The 12,277-nt window shown below is 45.7% G+C and overlaps 1 protein-coding gene across 1 annotated transcript; it reads left to right on the top strand.

Annotated features, from left to right (window-relative positions):
* The first annotated feature begins 694 nt into the window (after positions 1 to 694).
* GSTO1 (glutathione S-transferase omega 1) lies at positions 695 to 11,303 on the top strand. Its single transcript, XM_082486202.1, has 6 exons — positions 695 to 747; positions 869 to 977; positions 2,755 to 2,977; positions 4,767 to 4,868; positions 8,688 to 8,794; positions 10,767 to 11,303. Exons 1-6 carry the CDS (start codon positions 714 to 716, stop codon positions 10,918 to 10,920), a joined length of 729 nt encoding a protein of 242 aa, XP_082342328.1. The 5' UTR covers positions 695 to 713; the 3' UTR covers positions 10,921 to 11,303.
* Positions 11,304 to 12,277: the final 974 nt, after the last annotated feature.

Below are 12,277 nucleotides of genomic sequence, written 5' to 3'. Positions count from 1 at the left end.
CCCCTCTTATGACTGCAAAGTAGTAATTAAATTAAATCTAACATTTGCTGCACCCCCTTATGTGTTACCTGTTGTCTCCTCTTGGATTTCCATCATGAAGTGGAATATCTGCGGGAGAAACAAACCTTCCTTGTTGTCCTCAAGGTGGGACTGGATGGGATTTTGAAGGGCAGCAGGTCATGCAGCGCTGCCGTAGCGGGAGAAGGCCTGGCCCAGGAGGCCCTGTCCAGGGGGGAGGCTTCCTGCGTCACCAACTGCTGGAGGCACCACTTGAAAAAAAAACCACAACCAAGCATATAGGGTGGAGTTTTTCCGTAGGTTTCCCATTTAAATGGAAGTGCAGCTGGGGTGGGTTATACTGCGGTTATAAAGAAGAGACCATTAAAAGCAGTTTAACAGTGCCTGTCTTGGTCAGCATCCCTGCTGGGGAGGAGGGTCGGCTCAAGGAGGGACCCCGGGGGGGGGACACGCGACGTTCCTCCCACCCAAACCCAAGCTTTCCCTGCTCCGTGGGTGCCAGCCACCTGAGGCAGAGCACCGCCGGGCCCCGGGGTGGGAGGCAGGCCGGCACGCAGGCCCCGGCAGCCCGACAGCGCCCCGCTGAGGCGACGGTGGTTCCCGCCCTCCTCAGGGCCGCCCCCCGCGGGCGGGGCCGGCGGCGGGGCAGTGCACGGCACAAGACGGTACGGCACAACACACCGCGACGCAGCGCGATGGCGGGTGATCACTCTCGCAGCCTGGGCAAGGGTAAGCGGCGGTCCTCGGTAGGCCCAGGCCGGAGCCTCCGGCTGTGGCAGGAGGCGCGGGGCTGCGCGCGTGGCGAGTAACGGCTGTTAACGGTCGGGACGGTTGTCTTCTCTCTCCTCAGGCAGCGCGGCCCCGGGGCCGGTGCCCGAGGGGGTGATTCGGCTCTACAGCATGCGGTTCTGCCCCTACGCCCAGAGGACGCGCCTCGTCCTCCGCGCCAAGGGCATCAGGTGAGGCCTTCCCGGCGGGCCGGCACGGCCCCGGGGTTCCCCCTCCACCACACACCCCCCGTTACACCCGTCGCTGCCGCGGCGGCCCGTCAGGGCTCGCAGGGGGCGGTTCAAGCTTCTCTCCTAACCTGGGCATCCTAAACGGTTCTTAATTAAACATCCCACCAAACAACTGCGTGAAAAGGGGTTTCTGTGGGTGATTGAGGTGTCCCTGCCTATGGCAGGGGGGTTGGAACTCGATGATTTTCAAGGTCCTTTCCAATCCAAACCATTCTATGATTCTTAGGACTTTTTTGGGGAGCGGCGCCTTACTGGTGTGGGAAATAAGTAGGCTGTGTATGAAATCAATTATGTAAAGGCCCAAAGTAAATCCGTAGGGAAAAACCCCAAGCTGATTTTTTTTTTTCCCTCACCTGTTGCCCTGAATGTTTGCAATACTAGCATTTGAGCTTGTCCTGGGTAAATATGAGTAGAGCCTTAATGTATTTTGTTGTCTGGTTTTGATGTAAGCTGCAGTGAAAATTCTGGGAGAATTTTATTAAGAATATTAAGTGTTTCTGTTATATTACCACTTAGGAAAACACAATAGTGAGTGAGTGACCTTTTTAAAAAGAGGAAATATACTGTGTGCCTACAACATCCTCTCATTCCTGCGCTGTAGTAAGTTAATGGAATTCGGTACTTGTGTGTGTTGCTTTTTCAAGATAGCCATGTCATTTCAGTGGTTTTAAGTGGGGGCTAATGCTTCCCTCAGTTTACAGCTTCAAAGTAACAGGGTCTTCCACCTGCAGATTCCCACCAAGTCCTAGGCCTGCCAACTGTCTGTTAACCAGCATTGGGCTGGGAGTCCATATTAGCATAGTTAATGCTTATCACACAGTTCTTCTGATAGTAAGATAAGAGTTGGGTTTGTTTGTTTTGTTATGTTCTTGGGTCTTTTTTCCAAAGAGTAGGTGCATTGAAGCTTCCAGGCTCATTTAATTTTGTTTTTATTTAGTGTCTTTGGACTGATTTTTTTTGAGCTGGGGGATTTCTTTTAGTATAGTGATTTCAGAGGGGTTTTCTTGCTACCCAGACATGGTGGATGCCTTCTGGTAACCTTTCAGTTGTTTTGAAGGTTCAGCTATGTTTAGCAGACCTTTGGTCTTATTAGGAATTTTCTGGGGTCACACATATAACACAGCATATAATGTGCTTTGTGAATATAACAGAGCCATGCTTCCCATATGTCTTTTTTATTAATACCTGTTTTGCCTTTACCCTACACACCTGTTCTATGTGAGGCTATGGGTGGGGGAGATAAGTAGGTAGGATGCTCTCCTGATTTGCTCTTTGGTGTAAGGTCAGATTAAAGTTCACCTGCGTTCCTTAATTGGAGTGTAGCTTATTTGCAATCAAGTGCTTCTTTCTTAGAATGTCCCTGAACCTGCATGTGATAACCTGCATTCTAAGCTTGACCTTTGTTTTTAGCATGACTATAAGGGCTGCCTCTGTGCTTGCAGACTGTTCACGTGGTTTTTGTTAGTTTAACAAACAATTCATTGTAAGTCAGTGCTGATTTTCTCCAGCAAAGGGAAGTGCTCCCTGGCAGTATTCCTATGTGTCAAATGCTTAGTTCTGCAAAGTACTTCAGGGAAGGCTCAAGAGAGCAGGGGAACGAGGATTCAGCTTCTCAAGTACTGTAGCTGTTGAGGTATAATGACTTCATTTTGCCATGGTATAGAGTTGACTGTAGCAGAACTGAGCCTGTTTGGGTCTTGTTTCTTTTGCTCTTTAGCCATGAAGTAATCAACATCAATCTTAAGAACAAACCTGACTGGTTCTTTGAGAAGAACCCCTTTGGCCTGGTTCCTGTTCTGGAGACAAGCAAGGGTCAGCTGATCTATGAGTCCCCAATTACTTGCGAATATTTGGATGAAGCATTTCCAGGGAAGAAGTTGATGCCTTCGGACCCATATGAGCGAGCCTTTCAGAAGATGCTCTTGGAACACTTTTCAAAGGTACTGCATGATCAGGGTAGGATTGTGTTTCTTACTTCACTGTAGGGCCAAAAGCTGCAGCTCTGTTGCCAATGCTGCTTTTGTGCTTTAAAAGAAGGGTCTTGTGTCTGGGAGAAGCATTTAAATAACTGAAGGGGTTATTTGGTGTCTCTTGCTGTGATCACATGAAAACCATGGTATGTCTGAATTGCTCCCAGCATTTGTGTAGGGATGGATTCAGGAAGACAGCCAATCTAGTGACAGTGTATATGACTGAGGCAGGATTTTCAGCATCCTACAATAGAGGAAAGGTTAGTAGACCAAATTAGCTGAATGCTCGAGATCTAGGCAGTGACAATTGCTGTATTTTGAGCTGAGTCTTTCTGTAGGAAGTACTGTATGAACACAGAATGTGAAGAGTGCCTGCCTGATGGAGAGAGCCTACAACCATGGACAAGGGATGGCAGGTGGCTGTAAATATGGGACATGGATAAGACGACTGGTTTTGGCTTTCAGTAGGGATTGGAGGTGGGCTCTGTGGCTGACTGGAAGTAACCTCTCTATACCCTAAACATAGATAATGTTTACGTGCTTTGAAGAATCTAGGAAGTGAAAGAAGTCAACTTGGGTATGAGGCAGCAGAGGAGAGGAAGCAATGGAAGATGCAAAGAGATGTATCCTCCCTCTATCCCTCTTCATTGTCTACATTTATAGAATCATAGCATATTTTGGGTTGGAAGGGACTTCCAAAGATCATCTAGTCCGACCTCCCCTGCAATGATCAGGGTTGTATTCAACTAGATAAGGTTGCTCAGAGCCCCATCCAGCCTGACCTTGAATGTTTCCAGGGATGGGGCATCTACCACCTCTCTGGGTAACCTGTTCCAGTTAGTTTAAAACCATTACTCCTTGTCCTATTGCAACAGTCCCTGCTAAAAAGTTTGTCCCCGATTTTCTTATAAGCCCCTTTTAAATACTGAAAGGCTGCAATAAGGTCTTCCTGGAGTCTTCTCTTCTCCAGGCTGAACAACCCAAACTCTCTCAGCCTGTCCTCATAGGAGAGGTGTTCCAGCCCTCTGATCATTTTGGTGGCCCTCCTCTGGACCTGCTCCAACAGGTCCATGTCTTTCCTGTGCTGAGGGCTCCAGAGCTGGATGCAGTACTCCAGGTGGGGTCTCAGGAGAGCCGAGTAGAGGGGCAGAATCCCCTCCCTTGCCCGCTGACCACGCTGCTTTTGATGCAGCCCAGGATGTGGTTGGCTTTCTGGGCTGTGAGCACACATTGTCTGCTCATGTCCAGCTTATCATCCACCAGTACCCTCCAGTCCTTCTCCAAAGGGCTGCTCTCAACTTACAACAAACCTTTCTGAATAGGCACGATGGAAAGAGGGCTACAGGGAAGCACATTACAAGAAATGAAACGTGCACTCAGTGTTCGTTGTATGAATGACAAGATATTAGAAAAATGTTTGGCTATGAGCTTTAAGAATGTAATTTAGTTAGGCTTGGTCACTGGGCAACTTCCTGGTACTGTATGCTAATTTCTCTGGCAATTACCAAATTGGAAAATGCACAGGTTTGTGGAAGCCTGCATATCCTGGGCTGCATGTCTGTCTGTCTTGAAGTAACTTGAATGTTGATAATATTTTTTGCTTCCTCTTTTTTTGCCTCCTCTTTCCCTGACTTTATTTCACTATTGGAAGTTATATCTCTAAGATTTAACTTGAATCTAGTATCTTAACATCTTAAGCACTGAGTGACTTGTATTATTGTAATAGGAACATTAAAACTTCATCCTTTCCTTTGTATAGATAACACCCATAGTTTTCAAGTATTTTATGGCAGTCAAAGATGGACAGGACACCACGGCGCTTAAAGCGGAGATTGCTGAAAAGTTTGGAAAACTTGAAGAGGTAAGAGTATTTTGTGATAAGGACCAGATTGACAGCAATTGTATGATCACTTTTTTCTTTCATGCTTTGGCCTTTGGAACTAGACCTCTTCTTGTTCAGTTCATAGTAATAGCAATGGACAGCCTTTCAATTTACTCCCCCCAGCCTAGGATGCACAACAGTGCCATTAGCGTAAATGCAAAGTAGCTAAACTAAATTTCATCTGTATGATGAAGGCTGTGTGGACTTAGGGAGCTTTTTGAATTCTAGCTGACTGCTGTTGTCTTAGAAATCTTTTTTTTGTGCATAAAATGTAAGGACACCTTACAGCATGTTCTAAGAGCAAGGGCTGAGGAGTCTGAGCTGCTGAAAAGCATCTGTGCTGTAGCTCTGCTGAAGTCCATGCAGATACACTGGTGATAAAATAAAATCTTTTTTTGTTTGGTGTGGGGGGAAATCAAGAAAAGCTTCTATAGGTATGTTGGTGACAAAAGGAAGACTAGTGAAGAATTTCTCCTGAAGGAAATGGGAGACCTAGTCACCCAGGCAGGACACAGACAAGGCTGAAGTACTCAATGACACCAGCAAGGGCTCTAACCACACCACCCAAGTAGCAGGAGGCTAAGGCAAGGTCTGAGACAATGAGGAACCACCCACTGTACAAGACCAGGTTCAAGACCATCTAAGGACCCTGAAGGTGCACAAATCCATGGGACCTGATGAGATTCATCTGCGGGTCCTAAGGGAGTTGCCAAGCAACTATCCATCATATTTGAGAAGTCATGGCAGTCCAGTGAAGTTCCCACTGACTGGAAAAGGGGAAACATAACCACCATTTTTAAAAAGGGAAAAAAGGAAGATCTGGGGAACTACAGGCCGGTCAGTCTCCCCTCTGTGCCTGGCAAGATCATGGAGCAGATCTTCCTGGAAACTATGCTTTAGGCACATGGAAAATAAGGAGGTGATTGGTGACAGCCAACATGGCCTCACCAAGGGCAAATTGTGCCTGGCAAATTTGGTGGCCTTCTACAATGGGGTTATAGGTGGATAAGGGAAGAGCAACTGACATCTTCTTGGACTTGTGCAAAGCATTTGACGCTGTCCCACATGACATCCTTGCCTCTAAATTGGGGAGAGATGGATTTGATGGATGGACCACTCAGTGGATAGGAAATTGGCTGGATGATCGCACTCAGAGTTGCAATCAGCGGCTTGATGTCTAAGTGGAGACCAGTGACAAGTGATGTTCCTCAGGGGTCAATACTGGGACCAGTGCTGTTTAACATCTTTGGCGACATGGACAGTGGGACTGAGTACGCTCTCAGCAAGTTTGCTGACTACACCAAGCTGTGTGGTGCTGTCAACACACTGGAGGGAAGGATGCCATCCAGAGGGACCTGGACAGGCTTGAGAGGTTGGCCTGTGTGAACTTCATGCAGTTCAACAAGGCCAAGTACAAGGTGCTGCACCTGGGTCAGGGCAATCCTAAGCACAAATACAGGCTGGGTGGAGAATTGATTGCAAGCAGCCCTGAGGAGAATGACTTGGGGGTGCTGGTCGATGAGAAGCTCAACATGACCTGGCAGTGTGCGCTCACAGCCCAGAAAGCCAGCTGTATCCCAGGCCACATCAAAAGAAGCGTGACCAGCAGGTTGAGGGAGGTGATTCTACCCCTCTACTTATAGCGGCCTTCCAGTACCTACAGGGGGCCTACAGGAAAGCTGGGGAGGGACTTTTTACAAGGGCATGTAGTGCTAGGACGAGGGGGAATGGAAGACTAGAAGAGGGTAGATTTAGATTGGATATTAGGGAGAAATTCTATACTCTGAGGGTGGTGAGACACTGAAACAGGTTGCCCAGGGAAGTTGGGGATGCCCCATCCCTGGAGGTGTTCAAGGCCGGGTTGGATGGGTCTTTGGGCAACCTGGTCTAGTGGGAGGTGTCCCTGCCTATGGCAGGGTGGTTGGAACTCGATGACCTTTAAGGTCCCTTCCAACCTAACCCATTCTGTGATTCTAAGATAATCTGTCCCTTGCAGAAATCCACCCTTGGGCTGTGTTCTGCTACACTGTTGTGTAATGCAACTTCAGTAGAGCTCCAGGAAGTGTGAGATGGCTTTGATATGCTGTATTAGCAACTTTACAATCCTGATTTAGTGTCAGTAGTGGTTCTTGGCTAGTCTGAACAGCTGTCAGACTTGCCTTTATCATGAACCCATTCCTTCTGTGTTTTTAGCAGCCATGACTAATGCTTGTCTGGCTTGATCAAGAAGTATTCCTCTGTAGAGTTTCTCTTGGGATGCAAAGCTATGAATAGCTTTCTAGTGCCTTCTTAATTCTCCTAACAGTCCTGTGCATTCTGCTTCCCCACCCCCTTGACTTGCCAAAGTAAAATTGTTTTCGGAGTAGCCTTGTCTGTCTGATCTGGCTGATGCTGGAGTTGTGCAGATGTCAAATGAGTTCTTGGGGGAAGCCACATGTTTCACTTCCCTGAAATAAGAATCTATTGAACATTAAGGAAGTATTAACCTTCCTCCTGCTTTACTAATGCTGTGAAATACTTGCTCCTCCTACAGTGTTTCTCTTTTACTATATCCTTAAGGATTTTGAAGGAGCAGCTGAAGGTAAGATGAGGATGGGAGGAAGGAAGAGAGCCATGCAAACCTCACTCAGCCTATTGCAAGAGATATTCAAGAAGGGAAGTGTGTGAAACACTGCTGTATTTAGTTTGCTGCTACCCGACAGAGGGAGCTGTGTTCCCATCTCTCGGGCTGTGCAACAGAACCACAGAATGGTCAGGGTTGGAAGAGACCTCTGGAGATCATCTAGTCCAACCCTCCTACCGGAGCAGGTTCACCTATATCAGGTTGCACAGGAAACAACTGTCAGGTTATATTCTGCCAGAAACCTGGTAACTCAAACAGCTTGATGCTTCCTGAAGAACTGCTTTAAAATTTCTACTACCGCTTGGGGGTTAGGGGACAGGTTGTAAATGCCATAGGAGTGCTGTCCAAATTTGTTATGTGTCCAAATTTCAAGACAAAGATTTGTAAGGTCTCTTGAATTCCATGTTTAAAATGCCAAAGTGCCTGAAAATGGAGGAAGAGACCAAGCTCTGCAGGTTTGCTAAAGCATGTTAAACTTGGATGATCGTGGCACTTGAAATATATCAGAAACGTAAATGTAACAGGAGAACTTGCTGCATTCCTTGTGTCCCTGCTTTCTGTGCTGAGCTGTGGGGATCTATCATCTGGTGTATGTGGATGTTAGACTTGCTTCCTGTTCCCTTTGCACCTGGAATCAAATCCAGTTCTAGATGTAATGTTAGAAATGCTTTCCTGACACCACTTGGGCTCGAGTGCCGTGGAAAAAGAGCCCGTGCTAAAATGGTCATCTAGTTTACCTGGATGTTAAATTTAGCTGGATTTATTGCTCAAGAAATGCACGTGCATTTTCATGTTTGATTAGTCTGTGCCATTAATGCTTTTTGAAAAGTAAGAAATCGTGAACGGACAGATTTTGAGAGTTAAATGCCTTTTTGTTTGGGCACAAGCTACAGCTCACTAGTGATTCATATTTTGTGACAGTTTTGAACCACTGGAGAAGACCTGGACTGACAGTGTATGAAATAGTTAAGCTTGATACTACAGCTACTTTACTGACTAGCTCTGACTCCCCAGATATTCAATGTAGAGGAGAAACATGCTGTATCTGCATTATTTGCTGTCTGATTCCTTCCGTGTGCCTACATTCCACCATGAGGTGGGAGTGTTTTGTTACTGCAGAGTCCTGCTGCGGTGATTTCCTTCTGAGCGAAATTGTCATCTCTCACCCCTTACAGATTCTGTCCAAACGCAACACTGTGTTTTACGGTGGGGACTCAATCTCCATGCTTGACTACATGATCTGGCCGTGGTTTGAACGTCTGGAACCATTCCAGCTGAAGAAGTGAGTACCTTGCCTGGGTGGGTTGAAGGAGGATGGAGCCAGGCTCTTTTCAATGGTTCCAAGTAACAGGACGAGGGGCAATGGGCACAAGTTAGAACACAGGAAGTTCCGTTCAAATACACGGAAACACTTCTTTACGGTGAGGGTGACAGAGCACTGGAACAGGCTGCCCAGGGAGGTTGTGGAGTCCCCTTCCCTGGAGATTTTCAAGACCCGCCTGGATGCAGTCCTGAGTAATGTGCTCTGGGCAATCCTGCTTTAGCAGGGGAGTTGGACTAGATGATCTCTAGAGGTCCCTTCCAACTCTGATAATTCTGTGATTCTGTGATTCTAGTGCATACTGAAGTGCCTCAGCATAAATATTTTTTGCGTACAGTTTGCAGCAATGGGCCACTCTTGGGGGCTGCTGAAGTAAGTTTGTATTGTGTTACCATTTGGGGCAAGCATCTTCTCAAAAGAGAGATGAATTGTTCAGGGATCTTCTGTAAACGGGTTTTCTTTCACCAGGTCTGTTTTCCTACCAAATAATTTTGACAGATCTGGAAGAAGTGATTAAAATACAGGACTTTGTCCCTAAGATCACAGATGAAAATGGTCTTTATTTGAAGGGGATGGAGGTATGGATGCCTAGGTTCAAATTTCTTGGTCCAAACCCTCAGACTTGAAATGCAGTCTTCTGCTCCTCTTTGGAAATCCTGGGTTGACAAAGGAGGGTGATTTTGTTTTGAGATGGGTAAACTGTATCCTACCTTGCTGTAGCTAATAGATCTGTCCCTGTTGTGATAGCATTTTTTAATATGTAAATAAATGTCTTGGTCTGTTATGTCCTGAAATAGCTCCAGTTACCATGGTGTTACATTAATACTTAGGGGAAATGGTATTAAAGGAAAACTGTTTTTATAGGTGGTTTAAAACAGGACTAAAGAGTCAGCTTGTATGAGGACGTGGGTGGTAAAAGCGGAGGATGAGTACAGAACACTTAGACTCACCCTGGTGCGTAAACCATTCTTGAAGAACAAGAAACATGCAGGGAATCCTTAGCATTGAAACTTCTGGCACTGTAAAATGAGGGCTTTACTGATGGGTTAGTGACCAACTTTGTCTCCTGTGTGGTCCTTGACTGGCAGTGGAAATACTACAAGTGATATAGCAGCGTAGGTCTGGAGCTATGAGGGTATTTGAATGATTGAGAATTTGAGCCATTGTGTGTTAAGAAAAGATGCTTTCTGGCTAAGGGTTAGGAGTTACCTGGAGAAGTTAACTAAACTTATGAGTTGGAAATTGTAATACAAAGTACTTGGGTCAATCTGCCAGAAGAGAATGAAAATAACAAATTATGCTGTTAAGATTTCAATTTGCCCACACAGTTGGATTGGTGGGTTTTTTTTCCAGATGTGTCTGAGAGGGTTTATAGATCTAGTCTGTTAATCAAATCCTCAGTTTCCTCAATAGACTGCGTCTGTGTTTTGAGCTGCTGGGTTGCAAAGCAGTACAAACAGCACAGCTTGTCTTGATATGTGAGAGAGAGGAGAGAAGAGGTTCATGAGTTGTGGAGGAGGACTCAACCACTGTACACAGCATTTGTTTCAAGAATCACCATTAACAAAGCATTCCAGAGGGAGGCAGTCGTGCACAAGCCTCTGCCCTCACCTTGGAGCAGATGATAAACAAGAGCTGTGTTTTTTGCAGCAGGTATAACATAAGCAAAACCATGCTGATATCTTGCGCAATAAGTGCTCATTTGTGTTTTTGCACAGCTTTGCAGAGTGCACAAACTCTATAAGAATTCTTTCACTTTCCAAATGCTATCCTGTCTTCTATGATCTGATATGTATTTTCATCACCTGCTCCTAGCTGAACACCATACTGGGAGGGAGGAAGCCAAACAAGCAGTAAAATAGAACTGCTCAAGCTTCCTTGATGCCCTCGAAGTTCCCATTTGTGTTACTCAGTCTCTTTCCTTTTCCTGTAGCTCTTTGAGTCACACCCCAAAGCTCCAACGTTGGATGGAGGCCATGAAGGAGGACCCTGCTGTCAAGGCTACAATGACTGACCCACAAGTATTCAAAGATTACCTCCAGCTCTATTTGAAGAACAGCCCTGAGGCATGTGATTATGGGCTTTGAGGTGCCAGTAGGCACATGCTTGCTGAAGTGTCAGTGCTTCTTTTCAGTGTGAGCTGTGGGGATCTAGTGTAATTTGGCATGGGCTCTTCTGTGGTTGCATTTCATGATGGGGCATAAATCTGTGCTGAAAAGGCTGAGAAACCTTCTTTGAACTCCACTCCCTCCTGTCAGGAGGAGGATGTGTTGGCTTCAGGCAGGAGATGGAAAATCATTGCGGGGCATGTATATCGCGTGAAGGAAAATGTTTGCTTTACTCAGAGGTGATATTCTATTATCTCTGGCCTCTCTGGAGGCATTGCTGGTGGGCAGTCTCTGAACTGACCCTGTTACTTTGTTTAAAAATTGTAATACTGGTATCTTGAAAATAAATAAAAAGCAAACAATGTTGTCTTCAAACAGTTTTTTCTTCCTTTTTCCAGGCAGCTATTAGGCACTGGACTGGTTGTGCAGAGAGGAACGAGGCACTGTAAAGGCTAAAAAAGATAGTGTGGTCTCTGAAGTTAAGATGCAGTTATCTAGTACAAATTGTCCTCTTTAGATACCACTGAACTTGACACCCTACCCCCTTATCCCTGCTGAAGTCATGTTTGCAGGGACCATCTAGTAATGGCTTCCAATTTGGGTTAGATTTGCTAGTGGAGTGTGTGGTTATAATCCTTCTCTGTCTTTCTGAAGTAGGGTCATGTTTATTCTAGGTCCTAACCTCAATTATCTTAAAGGCTGGAGTAGGGAGTAAAGCTGACAGAAACCATATCCTGAGCAGAAGGAATTAATTTTCTGTTCTGCTCCAGAACTCAAAGCATTGCTATACATGTCAAGATGTAGACGAAATAAGAGAACTGAAGTAGGAGGAATTCAGTCAGAGCATTACATACTGGTGGTGCCTTGCTGCTGGTGAAGGAATTGGTACATTCTGATCCTTGCGTTTGCCTGCTGGAACAGAGCTTTGCAGTTGAACATCTTTTGAAGCTATCCTGTATGCTAATATAGCAGAGTGGGGACAAGATTATTTGAATCAAAAGTAGTCACAGGAAAGACTTCTTCCTCTTTTTTTTTTTTTTTTTCTTTTTTCTTTTTGTTCTCTCCACATAGGGAACTAAAAGAACTATGGCCCATTCTGATGTTGCTCAGCTGTGTATGTCTCTCTGACAGACCACTAACAACCCAAACTGGCCATAGTTCCAGGAAATAAGTGTGCAGAAATAAATGAGGCAAAGCATTATGTTCAAGAACAGGGCTGTGGTTCCTGTGGTGCTGAAGCAGTTGTCATGAGATACACAAAACTGCTCCTGTCTGTCTCCCATTGCAATGAGGTAAGGTAGCATAGCAGAAGGTGGTTGTTCATGGTTTTCCTGGT

Source organism: Vanellus vanellus, assembly GCF_965231255.1.
Source record: "Vanellus vanellus genome assembly, chromosome: 7".
Classification (NCBI taxonomy): Eukaryota; Metazoa; Chordata; class Aves; order Charadriiformes; family Charadriidae; genus Vanellus; species Vanellus vanellus.
This window is presented reverse-complemented; position numbering and strand designations above follow the sequence as displayed.